At 41.7% G+C, this 25157-nt stretch overlaps 1 protein-coding gene across 1 annotated transcript in view; it reads right to left on the reverse strand.

The window, feature by feature from the left end:
• Positions 1-25157, reverse strand: part of LOC118357752 (glutamate receptor ionotropic, delta-1-like) — a 200854-nt gene that overhangs the window by 10690 nt on the left and 165007 nt on the right. Inside the window, exons 11-12 of the mRNA XM_052478299.1 lie at positions 10677-10872; positions 3955-4121 (exon numbers count right to left, since the gene is read on the reverse strand). Coding sequence (XP_052334259.1) covers positions 3955-4121; positions 10677-10872 — 363 coding nt within the window. The remainder of the gene's footprint in view (positions 1-3954; positions 4122-10676; positions 10873-25157) is intronic.

Below are 25157 nucleotides of genomic sequence, written 5' to 3' on the forward strand. Positions count from 1 at the left end.
AACCTGTGCTGATATAGTAAAACAAATATGATTTTTTGATTGAACCTTTATTTAAGCAGGCTGGTCTATTAGAACATATTCTTATTTACAATGATGGCCTGGCAAGAGACAAAAGGCCTCCTGTGGGGGCGGGGGCTGGGATAAAAGAAAACGTTAAACATAACAACGTAAGACAAGACGGACAACACAGAAGAAACTGGCAACAGCACAAATACAACAGCAAAAGTACAACAGCAAATAAACAGTGGATGTGTGTGCGGCATGCAGGCATGTGTGTGTGTGTGTGTGTGTGTGTGTGTGTGAAGTAACACAACATGCTTCCTTACATAAGGCAACACGAACTAGTGAATACTAGGAAGAACTACATGTCTCAACAAACTGTTAACCAATTTGTCCTTTGAAGTCCTCCAGGGACACCAGGTCCTGGAGTTTTAGGTTGGCTTGGAGGGAATTCCAAGACCAAGGGAATGAGTAATGGAAAGTCCTTTCGATGCTCTGTTCTAGCTTTCGGGACTCTTAGCATGAAACACGATTGAGATCTGAGCTTATATGTGTTTTCATTTCGTGCTAGAAGAGACGATAGATAAGATGTCAGTTTTCTTAAAATGGCCTTATAAATAAGAATATACCGGTGTTTGAGCCTGCCTGTTGCTGGTGGTGTAAATCCAACCGCAGTGTAGAGATCCCAATGTTGAGTTAGATGTCTCTGATTGGTGACCAAACGAAGAGCTGCATGACACACAGAGTCAAGAGCCTTCAAACACATGTTGCAGTGATCCCCCTACTCTGTAATTCAAATACAACAAGTAGCTCCTCAAGGGCGGTTTAGTGATAAGTAATCCAAACTAAACGCATTATACAAATCCATTCTAACTGTGCTAAAATACAGTGCATTCGGAAAGTATTCAGACCCCTTACATTTTTCCACATTATGTTACCTTACAGCCTAATTCTCATTCATCTACACACAATATCCCATAAAGACAAAGTGAAAACAGGTTTTTAGACATTTTTTATACATTTATTAAAATACAAAAAACTGAAATTGAGCTCAGGTGCATCCCATTTGCATTGATCATCCTTGATGTTTCTACAACATCATTGGAGTCTACCTGTAGTAAACTACATTTATTGGACATTATTTTTTATAAAGGAACATACCTGTCTATATAAGGTCCCACAGTTGACATATCAGAGCAAATACCAAGCCATGATGTCAGAAGAATTGTCTGCCGAGCTCCGTGACAGGATTGTGTCGAGGCATAGATTTGGGGAAGGCTCAAAAAAATGTCTGCAGCATTGAAGGTCCCCAAGAACACAGTGGCCTCCATCATTCTTAAATGGAAGACGTTTGGAACCACCAAAACTAGAGCTGGCCGCCCGCCCAAACTGAGCAATTGGGGAAGAAGGGCCTTAGTCAAGCAGGTGACCAAGAACCCAATGGTCACTCTGACAGAGCTCCAGAGTTCCTCTGTGGAGATGGGAGAACCTTCCAGAAGGACAACCATCTCTGCAGCACTCCACCAATCAGGCCATTATAGTAGTGGCCAGACGGAAGCCACTCCTCAGTAAAAGGCACATGATAGCCCGCTTGGAGTTTTCCAAAAGGCACCTAAATGACTCTCAGACCATGAGAAACAAGATTCTCTGGTCTGATGAAACCAAGATTGATCCCAAGATGAGCCTAAATGGCAAGTGTCACGTCTGGAGGAAAGCTGGCACTATCCCTACGGTGAAGCATGGTGGTGGCAGCATCATGCTGTGGGGATGTTTTTCAGCGGCAGGGACTAGGAGACTAGTCAGAATCGAGGGAAAGATGAACGGAGCAAAGAAGAGAGAGATCCTTGATGAAAACCTGCTCCAGAGCGCTCAGGAGCTCAGACTGGGGCGAAGGTTCACCTTCCAACAGGACAACAACCCTAAGAACACAGCCAAAACTATGCAGGAGTGGCTTCGGGACAATTCTCTGAATGTCCTTGAGTGGTCCAGCCGGAGCCCAGATTTGAACCCGATTGAAAATCTCTAGAGAGACCTGAAAAATCTGTGCAGCTACGCTCCATCCAAGCTGACTGAGCTTGAGAGGATCTGCAGAGAAGAATGGGAGAAACTCCCCAAATACAGGTGTGCCAAGCTTGTAGCGTCATACCAGAGAAGACTCGAGGCTGTAATCTCTGCCATAGGTGCTTCAACAAAGTACTGAGTAAAGGTTCTGAATACTTATGTAAATGTCATATTTCAGTGTTTTTTTTATTTTTATAAATTAGCCAAAAATGATATAAACCAGTTTTTTCTTTGTCATTATGGGGTATTGTGTGTCGATTGATGAGGGGAAAAAACTGTTTAATCAATTTTAGAATAATGCTGTAACGTAACAAAATGTGGAAAAAGTGAATGTGTCTGAATACTTTCCAGATGCACTGTATGTCTGATAATATATAATTGAAAGGGGAAATGTAAATATACTGAACAAAAATATAAACACAACATGTAAAGTATTGGTCCCATGTTTCATGAGCTGAAATAAAAGATCCCAGAAATGTTCCATATGGACAAAAAGTTTATTTTTCAAAAATGTTGTCTATAAATTTGTTCACATCCCTGTTAGTGAGCATTTCTCATTTGACAAGATAATCCATAGATTAAGGCCTAATGAATTTATTTCAACTGACTGATTTCCTTCTATGAACTGTAGCTCAGTAAAATCTTTGAAATTGTTGCATGTTGCGTTTATGTTTTGGTTCAGTGTACATGTGTATATATAACATACAGACAAGGGCATTTACAATCATGCATTAATCCTCTGTGAATAAGTCTTTAAACTACGGTAACTCCTGACCTTTATAAAGAGCATTTTCACTTATGTTTTTACTACCAAGTGACTTTATAAAAACACTATGTTCGTGGGCCTTGCATTTCCCTCGTCTAAAATGGCTGATTATAACCACTGAATGACCTCTCTGCCAATTACGGCGCTCAATTCCCTCAGGCGCCGTCAACCATCAGTGATTATGTTTATGGCTTTTATGAAGCAGAGAAAGTCATTAGGAATCAAAGGATGTGCGCGTTAAACCATATGCACTTAGACTGAGGATATTTCCTCAAGGTGATGGAAGGAAGAGATGGTGGGATGAAAGGAGAGGGAGAAGGAAGGAGAATTACAGACTGTATAGAGCTGTTGATAAGATGATGGTATACCTATAATGCCTAAATATTGTAATGAAACGAGGGAGTAGCACGGGGTTCCGAGGCGAGACTCGAACTTGCAACCCTAGGGTCGCAAAGCCGGGCAAGTCACAGCTGCTCCAATGAAGGTTCCCTTTGGGGAGAGTTTAATTGTGCTTCTCAACCCCAGGTTCATTACAATATACACTGAGTATACAAAACGTTAAGAACACCATCTCTTTCCATGACATAGACTGACCAGGTGAATCCAGGTGAAAGCTATGAACCCTTATTGATGTCACTTGTTGAATCGACTTCAACAGGGTAGATGAAGGGGAGGAGACAGGTTAAAAGAAGGATTATTTAAGCATCGAGACAATTGAGACATGGATCATGTATTTGTACCATTCAGAGGGTGAATAGGCAAGACAAAAAATGTAAGGACCTTTGAACGGTGTAGGGGTATGGGTTTATGTCAAAAACTATAACGCGGCTGGGTTTTTCATGCTCAACAGTTTCCCGCTTGTATAACAAATGGGCCACCACCCAAAGGACATCCAGCCACCTTGACACAACTGTGGGGAGCTTTGGAGTCAACACGGGCCAGCATCCCTGTCGAACGCTTTCGACACCTCGTAGAGTCCATGCCCCGACGAATTGAGGCTGTTCTGAGGGCTAAATGGAGGGGGTGTTTGAGGGGGGGTGCAACTCAATGTTTTGAATGTTGGTCATGTTTGGTATACTCAGCGTAGATGGTGTATGATGAGGAGAGATGTTGGTGGCATTGCTCACTTCTGGGAGAAGAGGTCTCTGTATGGACTCCCATGCTGCATGGCGATGCCGTAGCCTTTGCTGCTCATGCTGTTTCCTGTGACAGTGATGGTGCAGTCATCGTCCGTCAGTGCGGCATACTCCACCACAGCCATGTCCCATAGAAAGGCATACGGGCCCTTCTTCGCCTGCAGAGGAATGACAGTCATGACCCAGTTAATGATCCAGATGCTAGACATTCTGCCTATATGCAATCATTGTTTTCCATGGTAGAACCTAAAGGATAATAGAAGGCCTACAGGTGGGAATTACAGTGACTATACTGTAGTATCCCAACTCCAAGAAAGTGTTGTACTCTAATGAACATGTGGAAAACATACTTCAATACATTTCCTGTAAAGGTGTCTTTTCTAGTTTCAGTCTCATTGCAGACTGGGCTATTTGCTCATTTGATAGAAAAACCTTTTAGCTCAGAGGGCTCTATTTTTGGCTTTCGCCAAGTGTCAAATGTTAGTTAGTTTGCAATGTCATCATGTACAGTAAAAACTGGTGCATTCGCATTTTCCACCCCTTTCAACAATTTACCTGTCTAACATCAGTTCGCTTGCGCTGTGGTGGGGGGGCTGAACTTCCTGATTTAGCCTTGGTTTCAATTCTCCTAACCAGGAAATGCGATTGAGAACGAGATTTGGGTTTTGGAGGCGTGCTTTGTTGTGGGTGTCTCTTGTGTGTGTGATCTAATGTGGGAAGCATTTGTACTTTCACTCTCCCAAAACAGTACACAGTCGCTCAACCCTCTAGTTAACTTGAAACAGTGTAACCAGGTCTTCTGTTTGGAAGTATTTTATTTTTTATTTAACCAAGCAAGTCATTTAAGAACAAATTCTTATTTACAATGATGGCCTAGGAACAATGGGTTAACTGCCTTGTTCAGCAGCTGAATGTCAGATTTTTACCTTTTCAACTCAGGGATTCGATCTAGCAACCTTTCGGTTACTGGCCCAATGCTCTAACCACTAGGCTACCTGCCACCCCAAGTAGCCTAGACTAGCTAGCAAGCTAGCCATCAATTAGCTTCAGCCGGCCGATGTGCGACCGTGGCAAAGTTGGTTTGACTGTGGATACTCTGTGGGACTAGTTAGGGACCATCAATAAATTACACAATGTGTTGCACACCTTTTAGTTGTCTCATTAAATGCTTTAAATATGTGTACATGAATTTCTAAAATGTATAGTTGGTTTGAGGTTTTTAATTCATTGAAATACGGAGCTATTGAAAAATATTGTCCAATCTACAGTACAGTCGGAAAGTATTCAGACCCTCTTCAGACCCCTTGACTTTCTACACATTTTGTTACAGCCTCATTCTAAAATGTATGCAATAAAAAAATCCTCAGCAATCTGCACACAATACCCCATGATGTCAAAGCCAAAACAGGTTTTTAGAAGATCAAATATTACATTTACATAAGTATTCAGACCCTTTGCTATGAGACTCGAAATTGAGCTCAGGTGCACCATTGATCATCCTTGAGATGTTTCTACAACTTGATTGGAGTACACCTGGGGTGGATTAAAATGATTGGACATGATTTGGAAAGGCACACACCTGTCTATATAAGGTCCCAAAGTTGACAGTGCATGTGAGAGCAAAAACCAAGCCATGAGGTCGAAGGAATTGTCCGTAGAGCTCCGAGACAGAATTGTATCGAGGAACAGATCTGGGGAAGGGCACTACAGAGGGTAGTGCAAACGGCCCAGTATGCCATCCAGGACCTCTATACCAGGCGGTGTCAGAGGAAGGCCCTAAAAATTGTCAAAGACTCCAGCCACCCTAGTCATAGACTGTTAGCTCTGCTACCGCACGGCAAGCGGTACCGGAGCACCAAGTTTAGGACCAAGAGGCTTCTAAACAGCTTCTACACCCAAGCCATACGACTGATGAACACCTAATCAAATGGCTACCCAGACTATTTGCATTGCCCCCCCCCCGTACCGTTACCCCCTGCATATAGTCTCGCCATTGTTATTTTACTGCTGCTCTTTAATTACTTGTTACTTTTTTATTTATTATTCTTGTCCATCTTCTTTTTAAACTGCATTGTTGGTTAGGGGCTCGTAAGTAAGCATTTCACTGTAAGGTGAAATTTGATTTGATTTGAAAACATTTCTGCCGCATTGAAGGTCCCTAAGAACACAGTGAACTCCATCATTCTTAAATGGAGTAAGTTTGGAACCATCAACAGTGCCAAGCATCACATCTGGAGGAAACCTGGCACCATCCCATGGTGGTGGCAGCATCATGCTGCAGGGGTGTTTTTCAGCGGCAGGGACTAGGAGACTAGTCAGGATCGAGGCAAATATCTACGGAGAAAAGTACAGAGAGATCCTTGATGAAAACCTGCTTCAGAGCGCAGGATCTCAGACTGGGGGCGAAGGTTCACCTTCAACCAGGACAACGACCCTAAGCACACAGCCAAGACAACGCAGGAGTGGCGTCGGGACAAGTCTCTGAATTTCCTTGAGTGGCCCAGCCAGAGCCCGGACTTGACCCTGATCGAACATCTCTGGAGAGACCTGAAAATAGCTGTACAGCAACGCTCTCCATCCAACCTGACAGAGCTTGAGAGGATCTGCAGAGAAGAATGGGAGAAACTCCCCAGTGTGCCAGGTTATAGCAGCGTACACAAGAAGACTTAAGGCTGTAATTACTGCCATTGGGGGTTTCAACAAAGTACTAAATAAACGTTTTGAATACTTATGTAAATGTGATATTTATGATATTTAAAATTTTTATAAATGACAAAACATTTCTAAAAACCTGTTTCTGCTTTGTCATTAGGGGGTATTGTGTGTAGATTGATGAGGGGAGAAAAAAAAACAATTGAATACAGTTTTGAATAAGGCTGTAACCTAACAAAATGTGGAAAAAGTTGAGGCGTCTGAATACTTTGCAAAGGTAATTTACTGATGGTCCCTAATTGGCCCCATAGGGATATCGAATGTCAAACCAAATTGACCATGGACATTACGATCGTGTCTCGTGCAGCTGCGCTCCGAATTGATAATTACTTGGGTGCTGCCAGTCACGGGCATGTGGGCAGGTTTGAAATAAACACAACCCAAGAAAAACTGCTACAGTACATTCTGTGACATATATTTTTTTCCGGTCAGCTTTAAAGGACGCTCAGCTTATAAAGGCTTCATAAAGCCTTCATAATGCCTTCATAAGCACTAGATAAATGTGTTACAAATAATCTAACCATATGTCATGCTCTATAAAGGGTTCATAAATGTGGAATACCTGTTACATAACCACCCATTTCAAATGTGACATAACCCACTATGTACAAGACCTGACTGGGTCCAGCACCCCACGGTATGGCTTGTTATATTGTTGTCAAAGACCTGACTTAGCCCAGCACCCCACGGTATGGCTTGTTATATTGTTGTCAAAGACCTGACTTAGCCCAGCACCCCACGGTATGGCTTGTTATATTGTTGTCAAAGGCCTGACTGGGTCCAGCCCCCCACGGTATGGCTTGTTATATTGTTGTCAAAGACCTGACTAGGCCCAGCACCCCACGGTATGGCTTGTTATATTGTTGTCAAAGACCTGACTAGGTCCAGAACCCCACGGTATGGCTTGTTATATTGTTGTCAAAGACCTGACTGGGTCCAGCCCCCCACGGTATGGCTTGTTATATTGTCGGGTCAAAGACCTGACTGGGTCCAGCACCCCACGGTATGGTTTGTTATATTGTCGGGTCAAAGACCTGACTGGGTCCAGCCCCCCACGGTATGGCTTGTTATATTGTCGGGTCAAATACCTGACTGGGTCCAGCACCCCACGGTATGGTTTGTTATATTTTCGGGTCAAAGACCTGACTGGGTCCAGCACCCCACGGTATGGCTTGTTATATTGTCGGGTCAAAGACCTGACTGGGCCCAGCACCCCATGGTATGGCTTGTTATATTGTTGTCAAAGACCTGACTCGGTCCAGCCCCCCACTTTATGGCTTGTTATATTGTTGTCAAAGACCTGACTAGGTCCAGCACCCCACGGTATGGCTTGTTATATTGTTTTCAAAGACCTGACTAGACCCAGCACCCCACGGTATGGCTTGTTATATTGTTGTCAAAGACCTGACTGGGCCCAGCCCCCCATGGTATGGCTTGTTATATTGTTGTCAAAGACCTGACTAGGTCCAGCCCCCCATGGTATGGCTTGTTATATTGTTGTCAAAGACCTGACTGGGTCCAGCACCCCACGGTATGGCTTGTTATATTGTCGGGTTAAAGACCTGACTGGGTCCAGCACCCCACGGTATGGCTTGTTATATTGTCGGGTCAAAGACCTGACTGGGTCCAGCACCCCACGATATGGCTTGTTATATTGTCGGGTCAAAGACCTGACTGGGTCCAGCACCCCACGGTATGGCTTGTTATATTGTCGGGTCAAAGACCTGACTGGGTCCAGCCCCCCACGGTATGGCTTGTATAATACATGTTCCTGACTCATATCAATGCCACGTAGGCTGTTTTCAAAAGAAGAAGTTTCTTATTACATTCAGTTGCTCTTTGAGACACAAATGGTCATGGCATGGGTTTTGCCAGAGGCACACATACATACACATATACATCACCCATGTGTTCTTAAAATACCACGAGCAGCAAAAAAGTCAACAGACTGTTTCCCTTTTGTCTTTACATTGAGCATCACTTTTGGTCCAACTTCTGTGAAAAGTTTAGACTCATTATGTGTGATGCCCACTGCATGAAAGGGATCAGTGACTGTAGGACATTTCCCCTTTCTCTTTATACTGGATATTCTTTCCAGCTCCTGTGAAAAGTTTGGATGTGTGTCAAATCCTCCATGGTCTACATTGTCTTAGACCTAATAGTATATGCCCACAGGGAGACATTATGGTGCCTGTAACTGTATTTAGACATAGGCTATTTAATTAAAACAAGTTGATGTTCCGTTTTATTATAATTTAATTATTCAATGTCTTTTTTTAGGTCTTATCAATAGAGAATTTAATCTTGCTTATTGACAACCTTTGGCCTGTCAGACATAATGTGGTTTACAGTAGGCCTTAATCAGTGCGATTTTTACTTATTTTTTTATTTTTTATTTCACCTTTATTTAACCAGGTAGGCTAGTTGAGAACAAGTTCTCATTTGCAACTGCAACCTGGCCAAGATAAAGCATAGCAGTGTGAGCAGACAACGCAGAGTTACACATGGAGTAAACAATTAACAAGTCAATAACACAATAGGAAGAAATAAAAAAGTGGAGTCTATATACATTGTGTGCAAAAGGCATGAAGTTGGCGAATAATTACAATTTTGCAGATTAACACTGGAGTGATAAATGATCAGATGGTCATGTACAGGTAGAGATATTGATGTGCAAAAGAGCAGAAAAGTAAATAAATAAAAACAGTATGGGGATGAGGTAGGTAAAAATGGGTGGGCTATTTGCCGATAGACTATGTACAGCTGCAGCAATCGGTTAGCTGCTCAGATAGCAGATGTTTGAATTTGGTGAGGGAGATAAAAGTCTCCAACTTCAGCGATTTTTGCAATTCGTTCCAGTCACAGGCAGCAGAGAACTGGAACGAAAGGCGGCCAAATGAGGTGTTGGCTTTAGGGATGATCAGTGAGATACACCTGCTGGAGCGCGTGCTACGGATGGGTGTTGCCATCATGACCAGTGAACTGAGATAAGGCGGAGCTTTATCGTTTAACAATATATTTCTATAATGATGCCATGCAATTACTTCGAACAATGTGGACTGCAAACATGTTCAACATGATAGGGGATAGGTCGACATTTTGTTATTTTGTTTCTGTAGGCTATTTAACAAACTAGGTTATAACGGACTAACATTCGAAGTGGATGACAACGCAACACATACAAGACTGATTGACCAGTGAAGGGTCAAAGCCTTGACACACCTACGCCTTGTTTATTCATCAAAACTAGCCCTTTCGTGCCACAGCCAGCTACTGTGCCCATACTTCTGGTTGTGAAAATAGCAAAAAATATTTCGGACAAACCGCAAACCGATAGAGCTGCCACCAGCAGCTAAGATTTACCATTGTGCTAGCTTTTGTCAAAATAGAGAAGGTGCCTGATGTGTGTTTTGATGTTGTATCCAAGCAACTTCTACCTCTTATAGTTAACTAACACTAATACTGTCCTGCTAAAAGGCTAATTTAGCTGAGGTTGAGACAAAAAGCCTTTGTTTTGTAGTATAAAGACTAAATGTGACATAAAGTTAATTAAAATGTGTACAGAGTACAAATGTGAAGATGTATGATATGTCATTCTACTTCTCAGCATATGGGCAGGCAAAGTATTGTTCTTTCTTGGTAATGTATTACGGGCAGTATATGAGATGAACCAATATAATTGTGACAATGTCACAAAACAGCACTTGCAGTTTATTCAGACAGAGAGTCAAAGATTATGTTGAATTTGCCTGTCTAATTTGTTTGAAATACTGTGGAACCACAGGCACAGTTTAAGGGAGAACAGTATGACTCCATACTGTGAAATGACAGTGAAATGACAATTGAAAGACTGAATTTCTTTTGTTGCCAAATATGAAACTGTTTTCTGTTTTTGTTGAAATACACAGTAGCTAAGCAATTACTACTTAAAAGAGTTGCCAGCCTGTACTTAGGCATCCTCTCTTTATTGGCACGCACCTGCTTAGTCTTCGTCAACCTACCTTGCGGATGCCTTCTGAGGGACTGGACACAGAGTAGTCATGGCCGTTGTTCTTGCTGATGGTCCTCCACAGCTCTGCGAATGTGCTGTCCTGCTCCAGCGGGTTGGTGCCCTTGTTCTTGAAGTATTCATAGACGGCTGAGTCTCTCACAGTGCCGTAGGACACATCCATCTGCCTGGACAGGTCCTGGAATGTTCTGTAGAGACAGAGGGAAGAACACAGAGAAATGCATCAAGTCAAGTTTATAACGAGAACAGACACTGTATGTACAGTAAAGTACACTGTGAAATATACTTTGGGGCCTCACGAGTGGTGCAGCTGTCTAAGGCACTGGATTACAGTGCTTGAGGCGTCACTACAGACTCGAGTTCGATCCCGGGCTGTGACACAGCCACCTGCGACCGGGAGACCCATGAGGTGGCGCACAATTGGCCCAGCATTGTCCGGGTTAGGGGAGGGTTTGGGCGGCCGGGAAGTCATTGCCCCATCGTGCTATAGCGACTCCTTTGGTGGGCCGGGCGCATGCACGCTGACACGATCGGCAGATGTACGTTGTTTCCTCCAACACATTTATGCGGCTGTCTTCCAGGTTAAGCGAGCAGTGTGTCAAGAAGCAGCACGGCTTGGCAGGGTCGTGTTTCAGAGGACATTTGCCTCTCCCGAGTCCATACGGGAGTTGCAGCGATGGGAAAAGACTGTGACTACCAATTGCATATCATGAAATTGGGAGTACCTCCAAGTACTTTGTACATGGGTGTTCAACTTATAAAGATGAGTCACTCTAATCAAAATGTTACTAATAGCACTACATGACCAAAAGCATGTGGACACCTGCTCGTTGAACATCTCATTCCAGAACCGGCGGCAGCGTAGCCTAGTGGTTAGAGCGTTGGACTAGTAAGGCGTTCCACTAGATGTTGGAACATTTCTGCAGGGACATTTCTCCATTCAGCTACAAGAACATTAGTGAGGTTAGCACTTAGGCCTGGCAATTAGGCTTGGCTCGCTGTCGACATTACCATTCATTCCAAAGGTGTTCAATGGGGTTGAGGTCAGGGTTCGTGCAAGCCAGTCAAGTTCTTCCACACCGATCTCGACAAATAATTTCTGTATAGACTTCGCTTTGTGCACAGCGGCATTGTCATGATAAAAAACAAAAGGGCCTTCCCCCAAACTGTTGCCACAAAGTTGGAAGCACAGAATCGCCTAGAATGTCATTGTATGCTGCAATGTAAATATTTCCCTTACATTTAAATGTACACACAATATTTAGATCTAATACATAGTACAGTGAAAATGACAATACAATGTATATAAAATGGCTGTGTATCTTTACATTTCCCTTTGTGAAGTAAGGGGTTCTTTTATCAGTTTTTTTTAAACTGGTTTTATTGCCAGCTTGAATTGTCTGGGGTGTTACTGACACTTTCCTTCTGTGTATTGTACATCTAACTGTGATATGTGCTACTTTGTTCTGGACCAACTGTAATTTACCTATGTCCTTCTTTACCGGACATGACCACACAAATAGGCAGTAGTCCAGGTGCGAGAACTGGGGCCTGTAGGTCCTGTCTGGTCGACTGAGATGTCAAGAAGGCAGAGCAACCATTGAGTCTATATGTTTTGACCATGAAAACTTGCTATCTAGGGTTACACCCAGCAGTTTAGTCTCCTCAACTGGCTCAATAGTCACATTATTCAATAATAGACCTAAACAAGGTTTAGTGTTGAGTGAGTGCTTTGTCCCAAAGATTAGGTTTTAGTTTTAGATATTTAGCACCAGAATATTGCTAGTTACCCATTCTAAAACTGACTGGAGCTCTATATGAAGTGTCTCAGTTATGTATTTTACTGTTGCAGACAACGTGTACACTGTTGAGTTGTCAGCGTACATAGACACACAAGTTATTTATAAAAACAGAAAACAATAATGTCCATAGCCGGCTGCCCTGCGGTACACCACACTCAACTGAATTTGAATGAGTGTCCAGGTAACTCTCAATCCATAATAAGGCAGAGGATGCAAATCCATAACACCTACATGTTGAGTGCCCTTCCCTATAAGCGTGCTGTTGTTCATTTCTTTTCTGTAAGATAACTTTGTATTTTATAAAACACACATTTTTCCAAAAGTTTACCAAGCGCTTGTAACAGGCTGATTGGTCAGCTGTTTGAACCATTAAAAGGTGCTCTGCTATTCCACGTTGAACGTCACTGAGCTCTTCTACTGCCAAAGTTTGTCTATGGAGATTGCATGGCTGTGTGCTCGATATTATACACCTGTCAGCAACAGATGTTAATTTTGGACAGCAGGTAGCCTAGTGGTAAGAGCGTTGGACTAGTAACCTAAAGGTTGCAAGATCAAATCCTCAAACTGACAAGGAAAAATCTGTTGTTCTACCCCTGAACAAGGCAGTTAACCCACTCTTCCTAGGCCATCATTGAAAATAAGAATTTGTTCTTAATTAACTGATATGCCTAGTTAAATAACGGTAAAACAAATTGGCTGAAATAGCCAAATCCACCAATTTGAAGGGGTATCCATATACCTTTGTGTCACGCCCTGGTCTAAGTATTTTGTGTTTTTCTTCATATATTGGGTCAGGCCAGGGTGTGGCATGGAGTTTTTGTATTGTGGTGTGTTTTGTCTTGGGGTTTTGGTGTGTATGTATTTGGGATTGTAGCTAGTGGGGTTATCTAGCAAAGTCTATGGCTGTCTGGAGTTGTTCTCAATCAGAGGCAGGTGCTTATCGTTGTCTCTGATTGGGAACCATATTTAGGCAGCCATATTCTTTGAGTTTGTCGTGGGTGATTGTCTTGACGTCCTTATGCTGTGTTAGTTTGCACCAGTTTAGGCTGTTTCGGTTTTCATTACGTTTATTGTTTTGTAGAGTTTGTTTTTCGGATTCGTGTTACGTTGTGTGATTAAACATGGATCGCAATATACACGCTGCAGTTTGGTCCGACTCTCCTTCACCACATGAAAACCGTGACACTTTGTATATATAGTATTTCAAAGCAACACGTTAACTTATCTTTTCAAGTTGAAAAACAGAAAACATTTTAACAGAGAAAATTGAGGATAGGCCTATATACATGCAGATGTCAGCTGTATGCTCTGTGTGAGACAGCTCCAGCTTGGCAGGTGGGTAAGCTGTTGCATAGCAGCGCTCTGTTTAGACACTCGCTGGTCTGTGTCATAACAACAGTCCAGGGGAAATGAAGGTCAAAATTTCTTATGGACATCACAAGACAGGAAGTAATGATGCTGATGAGTTGTTTGTAAGCTTATTAGTCTGTGAACACCAGATGAGGCACGGGAAATAAGAGAAGTTAAGAGAAGTGGTGAAGGGACATTGTTTTTAACGTTAAAGGTGGGAAAGCCTGACTTTTAATCAAAACTGACTCTTAAACAGATGAATCACTTTTGTGCTGGATCAGATCAGGGTATCACAAAAAAGCCAATAACATTTTCACACACCTCATTTATCTCAAAGAGATGTGAGATAGGCAGCTATCATGTCATAAACAATGAGCAACACAAACCTCTAACCTTACAGAACAGTCGAGTCTTACTCTATCCTGTAGAGAAATCTACCCACAACTTTCTAATAGTTAGTTGCCTTTCTATAAGGTGGCAGGCAACGCCCACACCTACTTTATCATCAGTTTTATAAAAGAGTGCCAACAATTCTAACTGAACTTGATTGTCTAGAAGGAGTTTTCACTGTGATGCAGTGAAAGATTTCTGATTCAAGTGTGTAATTAAATGAAATTAAGCTCTTCATTATATGAGCGACACATTTCTACTTGGTTACCAATGTGTGGAAGAGTAATTAAAATATGCTGTGCATACGATACACTCTGTGCATACGATTCACCCTTCACTTTTTCCACATTTTGTTACGTTACAGGCTTATTCAAAAATGATTAAAAACAGGTTTATAGAAATTTTTGCGAATGTATTAAAATTCAGACCCTTTGCTACGGGATTTGAAATTGAGCTCAGGTGCATCCTGTTTCCATTGATCATCCTTGAAACTTCCTTGGAGTCCACCTGTGGAAAATTCAATTGATTGGACATGATCTGGAAAGGAACACACCTGTCCATATAAGGTCCCACAGTTGGCAGTACATGTCAGAGCAAAAACCAAGCCATGAGGTCGAAGGAATTGTCCATAGAGCGCTGAGACAGGATTGTGTCGAGGCACAGATCTGGGGAAGGGAGCATTGAAGGTCCTTCTGCAGCATTGAAGGTCCCCAAGAACACAGTGGCCTCCATCAATCTTAAATGGAAGAAGTTTGGAACCACCAAGACTTCCTAGAGGTGGCCGCCCGGCCAAACTGAGCAATTGGGGGAGAAGGGCCTTGCTCAGGGAGGTGACCAAGAACCTGATGGTCAATGACAGAGCTCCAGAGTTCCTCTGTGGAGGTGGGAGAACCTTCCACATGGACAACCATCTCTGCAGCACTCCACCAAGGCCTTTATGGTAGAGTGGCCAGACGGAAGCCACTTCTCAGTAAAAGGCACATGACAGCCCGCTTGGAGTTTGCCAAAAGGTATCTAAAGGACTCGCAGACCATGAGAAACAATATTCTTTGGTCTGATGAAGCCAAGATTGAACACTTTAGCCTAAATGCCAAGCATCATGTCTGGAGGAAACCTGGCACCATCCCTACGGTGAAACATGGTGGTGGCAGCATCATACTTTAGGGATGTTTTTCAGCGGCAGGGACTGGGAGACTAGTCAGGGTAGAGGGAAAGATGAACGGCGCAAAGTACAGAGAGATATTTGATGAAAACCTACTCCGGAGCATCTCGGAATGTCCTTGAGTGGCCTAGCCAGAGCCTGAACTTGAATCCGATCGAACATCTCGGGAGAGACCTGAAAACAATTGTGCAGCAACGCTCCCCATCCAACCTGACAGAGCTTGAGAGGATCTGCAGAGAAGAATGGGAGAAACTCCCCAAAATACAGGTGTGCCAAGTAGAGGTCACCGATTATGATTTTTCAACGCCGATACCGCTACAGATTATTGGGGGACAAAAAAAAAGCAGCTACCGATTAATTGGCTGATTTTTAGAATTGATTTGTAATAATGACAATTACAACAATAGTGAATGAACACTTATTTTAACTTAATATAATACATCAATAAAATCAATTTAGCCTCAAATAAATAATGAAACCTGTTCAATTTGGTTTAAATAATGCAAAAACAAAGTGTTGGAGAAGAAAGTTAAAGTACAATATGTGCCATGTAAGAAAACTAATGTTTAAGTTCCTTGCTCAGAACATAAGGACATATGAAAGCTGGTGGTTCCTTTTAGCATTCAATATTCCCAGGTAAGAAGTTTTAGGTTGTAGGAATTATAGGACTATTTCTCTCTATACCATTTACATTTCATATACCATTGACTATTGGATGTTCTCATAGGCACTATAGTATTGCCAGTGTAACAGTATAGCTTCCGTACCTCTCCTCGCTCCTACCTGGGCTCGAACCAGGAACACAATGACAACAGCCACCCTCGAAGCAACGTTACCCATGCAGAGCAAGGGTACCAACTACTCCAAGTCTCAGAGCGAATGACGTTTGAAACGCTATTAACGTTAACTAGCTAGCCATTTCACATCACATCATTACACCAGCCTAATCTCGGGAGTTGATAGGCTTGAAGTCAAAAACAGCAGACCTGCTGGCAAAACGCACGAAAGTGCTGTTTGAATGAATGCTTATGAGCCTGCTGGTGCCTACCATCGCTCAGTCAGACTGCTCTATCAAATCATAGACTTAATTATAACATAATAACACACAGAAATACAAGCCTTAGGTCATTAATATGGTCGAATCCGGAAACTATCATCTCAAAAACAAGACGTTTATTCTTTCAGTGAAATACAGAACCGTTCCGTATTTTATCTAACGGGTGGCATCCATCAGTCTAAATATTGCTGTTACATTGCACAACCTTCAATGTTATGTCATAATTACGTAAAATTCTGGCAAATTAGTTCGCAATGAGCCAGGCGGCTCAAACTGTTGCATATACCCTGACTCTGCGTGCAATGAACGCAAGAGAAGTGTCACAATTTCACCTGGTTAATATTGCCTGTTAACCTGGATTTAGTTTAGCTAAATATGCAGGTTTAAATATATATACTTCTGTGTATTGATTTTAAGAAATGCATTGGTGTTTATGGTTAGGTACACATTGGAGCAACGACAATCCTTTTTCGCGAATGCGCACTGCATCGATTATATGCAACGCAGGACACTCTAGATAAACTAGTAATATCATCAACCATGTGTAGTTATAACTAGTGATTATGATTGAGTTTAATGCTAGCTAGCAACTTACCTTGGCTTCTTACTGCATTCGCGTAACAGGCGGGCTCCTCGTGAGGCAGGTGGTTAGAGCGTTGGACTAGTTAACCGTAAGGTTGCAAGATTGAATCCCTGAGCTGACAAGGTAAAAATCTGTCGACAACCCACTGTTCCTAGGCCATCATTGAAAATAAGGATGTGTTCTTAACTGACTTGCCTAGTTAAATAAAGATTAAATAAAGGTGTAAAAAAAAGATTTTTTAAAAATCGTCAAAATCGGAGTCCAAAATCACCGATTTCCGATTGTTATGAAAACGCGAAATCGGCCCTAATTAATCGGTCGACCTCTAGAGCCAAGCTTGTAGCATCATACCCAAGAATACTCGATGCTGTAATATCTGCCAAAGGTGCTTCAATAAATAACTTGAGTAAAGGGTTTGACTACTTAAGTAAATGTACTATTTACGTTTTTTATTTTTAATACATTTGCAAAAATGTTTTTTAAAAACTGGTTTTCACTTTGTAATTATGGGGTATTGTGTGAAGATTAATGAGGGGGAAAAAACGATTTTATCTGTTTAAAATAAGGCTGTCACGTAACAAAAAGTGAAGGGGTCTGAATACATTTCGAAGGCACTGTATCAGCATTGCTCCTAGGCTACCTCCGGGACAGTCACCAAATCACACAGCAGTCTATCTATGCCAAGTTACCAGTATGCATTGGATTGAGCCAGCAGCATACCACCCTGCATCCCACTGCTAGCATGCTTCTGAAGCTAAGCAGGGTCGGTCCTTAGATGGGAGACCAGATGCTGCTGGAAGTGGTGTTGGAGTGCCAGAAGGAGGCACTTTTCCCTCTGGTCTAAAAACAAATATCCCAATGCCCCAAGGGCAGTGATGGGGACATTGCCCTGTGTAGGGTGCTGTCTTTTGGATGGGATGTTAAATGTGTGTCCTGACTCTCTGTGGTAACCAAAGATCCCATGGCACTTATTGTAAGGGGGTAAACCCTGGTGTCCTGGCTAAATTCCTAATCTGGCCCTCATACAATCACAGCCACCTAATCATTCCCAATTTACAATTGGCTCATTAATCTCCCAGGTAACTATTCGCCAGGTTCTTGCTGTAAATTAGATTGAGTTCTCAGTCAACTTACCTTGTGTAATAAGGGTTAAATAACATAAATTGCACACAATCATTAGTTTACAGTTTAGCAAACTGCTGTCTGTCTGAAAAATGCATATCTCAAACTGAAATGGTATTAAAGGGCATGCCTGCCACAATCTTCACCTGTCGCTATACTCTGGTTTAGAAGAAGAATTCATGCCCATTTGTAATGCAACGTTTGTGTATTTCACAGCTAATAAATATTTGGTTAAAGGCACATGGATAGTTTGCATTTTGGAATGAGCCCTGAGCATATATTCACTAATGACAGATTTAATTGAGGTATATCATAACTTGGGCTGTCCCGACGAAATATATTCTTAGTGGACAGAAAGACATCTGTTTTTTTAGCAATCGATTGATTGTTCAATATTTTACCATGTCTATTTTTATATATGTGTTTTAATAAAATCAACGATATGCTTGTCTGATGCTGTTTGGTGAAATAAGACACAAATGACTCAAGAGGGAGCCAGAGATAAATATAACCAGAAGAGAATAACCTTAACATCACCCGACCATCCTCCACCCACTCCTGCTGGCTTTCGCTGATTCTGCAATTACACTCCTGAAGGAGTTGGCAAACTTTCTCATGTGGAAAGCCAATTTATCTCAACATTTCTACCAATCTCAATGCCAGTTATGGTTTTCATATGCACATTTTCATAAAACAGTTTAATTTAATTTATAATAAAGTCTTTGTATCTCAAAATCATTGTCATCTGGTTAATTAAAACTATCTAAATCTAAATGAAAATAATACAAACCTAAAAGTTACTTATATTGCCAATGCCGACCATGTAAAAATAGCCAACATTAAGCCAACAAATAAAAACATTGCAGCCTGCAGATAAAAAAATATCCTGATAAAAATAAATATCTTATAAATCACATTGCTACACATGGCCTGTCTGCAATGAACTTGAAACATTGTATCAGCTATTAACTTGGGTCCAGCCTGAAGCTCCCAAGTGTATAAAATATTCTGGGCCCTCAGAGTTTCCGGTGCCAGTGAGCATGGGACAGACACAGCTGCAGGCCATTTTGCGCAAGGGATAAGAGCTCATCAGGTAGACCTATTTTATGACATTTCCACTGGATCAGAGCATGACATTTTTCCCTTTCACGCTGAGTGGTTATCGAAAGGGAGAGAGCTAAAAAGGTTTTTCACATACATTGAGGAGCTATTGTCATTCTCAATGGATGTAAAAACTTACTTTGTTTGCTTGCTGTTTGAGGTGAAGAAAACATTGCTGTGGAGAAGCTCCACAACTCATTAGTGGTAGTGCATTAATCCAATCAGAAATATTATCAGATCACCACATATGCCTACATTTGCGCTCAGGTCAGGTAGCCTATAGGACTACTTCTATGCATAATCAGGTGCATGTCCTTACTCAACATTGACAGTAGCGCTCCAAACAAAAGACAATAACTAAATTGACTAAATTCTTAAATGGAACGAAATAAACCAAAACTTGTTTCTCACAAGTGTAGCAAAGGTTGTGAACTCTGCAACCAACGTGTCCACTCTGACAATGGGAACGGGAAAAGACTGGTTTAATAATATACAGTTGCATTTATAAAGACAATCATGGTTGAAAACCGGGCACAAGACACAATTTCGACCGAACAATCAACCAGTTGTCTAATTGGGGTCAGTCCTAATTATAACTGATGGAAAGGTCAGTTTACGGTCTCATACACTGGTACCTAGTATGTTAATACTTTCGTATCAACTAACATTTCAAGGGGTCAAGTGATAACCGTTAGTTGTGTTGCATTAAGCAACATGCAGACGCATCTCTTTTTTGGGGTGAGCGGATTCACAATAGGTTGAAATGAAACATGTCTATTGGACTATCCTAATTTAAGCTGATTCGAGCTAATAGAACACGTCAGGTAGTTTGGTGTGTGTGTGGCCAAATAGCTTTATTTTCATGTTACTAAACAAATGCTAATGCCTGGAGTTTGATAAATGGAAGTGGCACTTCGGTTGGAACCGGAGCGAGCTGTGGTCAGATGACATGAAAATAGAGCTCTTTGGCCACGCACACCAGTGGTGGGTTTGGCGTAAAAAGAAGGATGTGATGAGCAGAAAAGAACCCCGCATCATGAACTTTACCCAGTACAAGGACATTTTAGCTCAAAACCTGGTTGCCTCTGCCAGGAGGCTGAAACTTGGCTGCAAGTGGATCTTCCAGCAAGACAATAACCCCAAGCACACATCAAATTCCACAAAGAGATGGTTAATTGACCACAAAATCAACATTTAGCAATGGCCATATCTGCCTCTCGACTTGAACCCCTTTGAAAACCTGTGGTTTGAATTGAAGAGGGCAGTCCATAAGCGCATGCCAAGGAGATCAAGGATCTGGAAAGATTCTGTGTGGTGGAATGTTCTAAGATCCTTCCCAATATGTTCTACAATCTCATAAAACATTAGAAAAAGGGCCAGTGCCTTTATCCTGGTCAATCATTTTGAACCCTGTCTTTTTGAGAAGAAAAGTTGTCGAACAAAATCTCTTTCTCTGAGCAATTGCATTCGCATAACATCATTAAATTGTTTTAAAAAAAGGTTAGCATAGAATATAGCCCAGTATTTTTTTTATATATTTTATCCAGTTTACTAGAAAATCGAGAAATACTAAATCCTGTGGGTGTTACGATATTGCAGTCCTTTAATATGGAATCTCACATAGGGGATGAGTGTGAAGTTTTAATTTTGTGGATATGCATTACATGGACACTGCATTAAGTCAAACCACGACCATTTAAATGATTTAAGATGCCCTCAGTGGAAACTTGAAATGCTCTAAGTACCTGGCCTCAATATAACTGCAAGCTTAGCTGCATTTTCACTGGCTCAATTGGACAAAAAAAGGGGGAAAGTGAACAGGTACCTTCGTGCCCTTGCCCAAAAGCAGATAACGGAAACATGCAGCTTTAAGAAGTAACTAACAAAAGCTACAAGTCACCCACTTAGTTCTTTTTACTCATTCAAGGGTTTTTCTTTACTTTTAATATTTTCTACATTGTAGCAGGTATTCAAAAGTGTGCTTTGTCAAAAGTTAATTTGTGGAATTTATTTCCTTCTTAATGTATTTGGTAAAAGACCAAGTCCATATTATGTCAAGAACAACTCAAATAAGCAAAGAGAAACAACAGTCCACCATTACTTAAAGACACGAAGGTCAGTCAATTCAGAAAATGTCAAGAACTTTGAACGTTTCTTCAAATGCAGTCGCAAAAAAACATCAAGCGCTATGATGTAACTGGCTCTCATAAAGCCCGCCATAGGAAAGGAAGACCCAGAGCTACCTCTGCTGCAGATGATAAGTTCATGAGAGTTAATTGCACCTCAGATTGCAGCCCAAATAAATGCTTCAGAGTTCAAGTAACAAACACATCTCAACATCAACTGTTCAGAGGAGACCGCGTGAATCAGGCCTGCATGGTCAAATTGCTGCAAAGAAACCACTACTAAAGGACACCAATAATAAGAAGAGACTTGCTTGGGCCAAGAAACAAGAGCAAAGGACATTAGATCGGTGGAAATCTGTCCTTTGGTCTGAGTCCAAATTTTATATTTTTGGTTTCAACCGTAATGTCTTTATGAGATGCAGATTAGGTGAACAGATGATCTCTGCATGTGTGGTTCCCACCATGAAGCATGGAGGAGGAGGTGTGATGTGTGGGGGTGATTTGCCGGTGAGTGTGCCTTGAATGCCTTGAATTATTTCATATTCAAGGGACACTTAACCTGCATGGCTAACAAGCATTCTGCTGCAATACGCCATTCCATCTGGTTTGCGCTTAGTGGGACTACCATTTGTTTTTCAACAGGATAGTGACCCAACACACCTCCAGGCTGTGTAAGGGCTATTTGACCCAAAAGGAGAATGATGGAGTGCTGCATCAGATGACCTGGCCTCCACAATCCCCCGACCTCAAACCAATTGAGATGGTTTGGGATGAGTTGAACCGCAGAGTGAAGAAAAAGCAGCCAACAAGTGCTCAGCATATGTGGGAACTCCTTCAAGACTGCTGGAAAAGCATTCCAGGTGAAGCTGGTTGAGAGAATACCAAGAGTGTGCAAAGCTGTCATCAAGGGAAATGGTGGTACTTTGAAGAATCTAAAATACAAAATATATTTAGATTTGTTAAACACTTTTTGGGTTACTACATGATTTCATATGTGTAATTTCATAGTGATGTCTTCCCTATTATTCTACAATGTAGAAAATAGTAAAAAATTATGAAAAAGCCTGGAATGAGTAGATGTGTCCAAACTTTTGACTGGTACTGTATATGTGTGTTGCTTAGTGCTTTTTGAAGAGGCCTTCAACATATGCAAAACTACACTTCAACATTCATGAATATATTGGTCATCGGTTTACTTTGAGTAAGCACCAAAACAAGTGAGTAAGAATATCTGCTGTATGTGTCTCCTTGAATAAATATAACAATTTATTATGCAACGCAAGAATGTATTGAAGATGAACTGAGGGAAAGTCATCTTGGATTAGATTTTCTTGAATATAGTTAAAAGAAGCAGCTTGGAAAATTGGCATGTCACCATAGTGTTCAGACAGTCAGTGATATCCGACGTGACAGGCTTGATGACATACTTTAAAGGAAGATACTAAATTAAACATTTTGACGTACAATCAAAAAGCCCAGATTTCAGAAATCAAAATCATTCCAGACGGTCACATTCCCATAATAATAACAAATGTCCATATTAAGGACATGATTGATGTCAAACTTGTGTAATGTTGAACGAGTGTCTCTAGATTAAATGCAATTTTCAATCAGGAAAACCACTCACTGTCAGTTTATAAGATACACCACCCCGTTCACGAAAATGGATCGCTCCTACAGACTTTGAGTCATGCGGCCGATTCTTGCTATTTGAACAGACAGGCATTGACGGATTCAGTTACTTTTTGATTGAATGTTAGAATGGGCAAAACTAGTGACCTAAGCCTACTTTGAGCATGGTATAATCGTCAGTGCCAGGGGCGCTGGATACAGTATCTCAGAAACATCCGCCCTCCTGTGCTTTTCATGCACGACAGTGTCTAGGGTTTACCGAGAATGATGCGACAAACATAAAACATCCAGTCAGCGGCAGTCCTGGCGAAAACAGCTTGTTGATGAGAGACGTCGAAGAAGAATGGTTAGAATCCTGCAAGCTTACAGGCGGGCCGGGCCACACACAGACATATAATGGCGTAGTATAACCGTGGTGTGCAGAACGGCATCTCGGAATGCACAACTCATCGATCCTTGTCACGGATGGGCTATTGCAGCAGAGGACCACACCGGGTTCCTCTCCTATCAGCTAAAAACAAGTAGAAGCGGCTCCAGTGGGCACGTAATCACTAACATTGGACAATTGAGGAGTGGAAAAACATTGCCTGGTCCTACGAATCCCAGTTCCTGTTGCGTCATGCGGATGGCAGAGTCAGTATTTGGCGTAAGCAGCATGAGTCCATGGACCTACACTGCCTGGTGTCAAATGTAAGGGCTGGTTGAGGTAGTGTACTGGTGTGGGGAATTCTTTCCTGGCACGTTAGGTCACTTGATATCAATTGAGCAACGATTGAATGCCACAGCGTATCTGAACATTGTTGCGGAACAAATCCAAAAGAGCATCTTTGGGATGAGATGTAACGGGCTGTTGGCAGCATGAATGTACCGCTGTCCAATCTGCAGCAACTGCGTGATGTCATCACGTCAGCATGGACCAACATCCCTGTGGTTCCCGACACCTTGTAGAATCCATGCCCCAAAGAATGCATGCTGTTCTGGAGGCAAAGGGGGGGGGGGGTGACTGTACAGCACATTTGCACACTGTAATAGTACATGAACACATGTACAGGAGTTATTTGTTGTTTGCCAAGCATCTTCCCATGGCAAAAATCTAAGCAATCAAGACCCCTCCCCCCTCTTCTCTCTCTCCCCATTAGAGGTCACTTTAAAATCAATCAATTATTCAGTTAAATGTTTTGCATTCTCCACACATGTATTCAAAATGTGAATAAGAAATACACAGTGGCCTGCCAGACAAATTACCCACTGGACATTGTGAGCATCTTCGTGGTGGCTGCCTGGTCTGCGAATACAAATTAGGTTTGAACAAGGTTGGTTAGATCTACATAATCCACTGATCAAGGATACGAGGGAACAGAGAGAACAAAGCTGCAAAAATCAGGATGAAAAGATAATTATGACTTTGGTGACTCACCAGCTTTTGGTTTTTGGATGCCTAAAATGTTCTTGTTTTATCTTTTGCCTCTGTCACTTGACACCTTCTCAAATATATTGCACCCACTTCACAGAAGGTACGAGCACTTGTTTCCCGTGTTTCAATAAATGGACAACAAAATCTAAAGTCATTAATTGATTAAACCATTACCCAAAGTTTGGAGTACAAAACCTCTCAAATGACATATGTCACTAAATTCACACACTGTCAATGCAACCGCATAGTACTTAGTGGTAGGCATGAGTGCGTTACTGTGTGAACGTGAATGCACATTTGTGTGTTTTTACATGAGTGGGGGCTTTTTATTTTTTATTTTTCCTTCACCTTTATTTAACCAGGTAGGCTAGTTGAGAACAAGCTCTCATTTACAACTGTGACCTGGCCAAGATAAAGCAAAGCAGTTCAACACATACAACAACACAGAGTTACACATGGAATAAACAAACACGCAGTAAATAATACAGTAGAAAAAAGTATATCTACAGTGTGTGCAAATGAGGTAAGATAAGGGAGGTAAGGCATTAAATAGGCCATAGTGGTTGAAGTAATTACAATATACCAATTAAACACGGGAGTGATTGATGTGCAGAAGATGAATGTGGAAGTAGAGATACTGGGGTGCAAAGGAGCAACTCATGGGGCTACTCATGATGCCACAGGCACATACATCACTATTAACACCTGGTGAAAGCTGCCACTGGTTGTACTGT

Source organism: Oncorhynchus keta, chromosome 24, assembly GCF_023373465.1.
Source record: "Oncorhynchus keta strain PuntledgeMale-10-30-2019 chromosome 24, Oket_V2, whole genome shotgun sequence".
Classification (NCBI taxonomy): domain Eukaryota; kingdom Metazoa; phylum Chordata; class Actinopteri; order Salmoniformes; family Salmonidae; genus Oncorhynchus; species Oncorhynchus keta.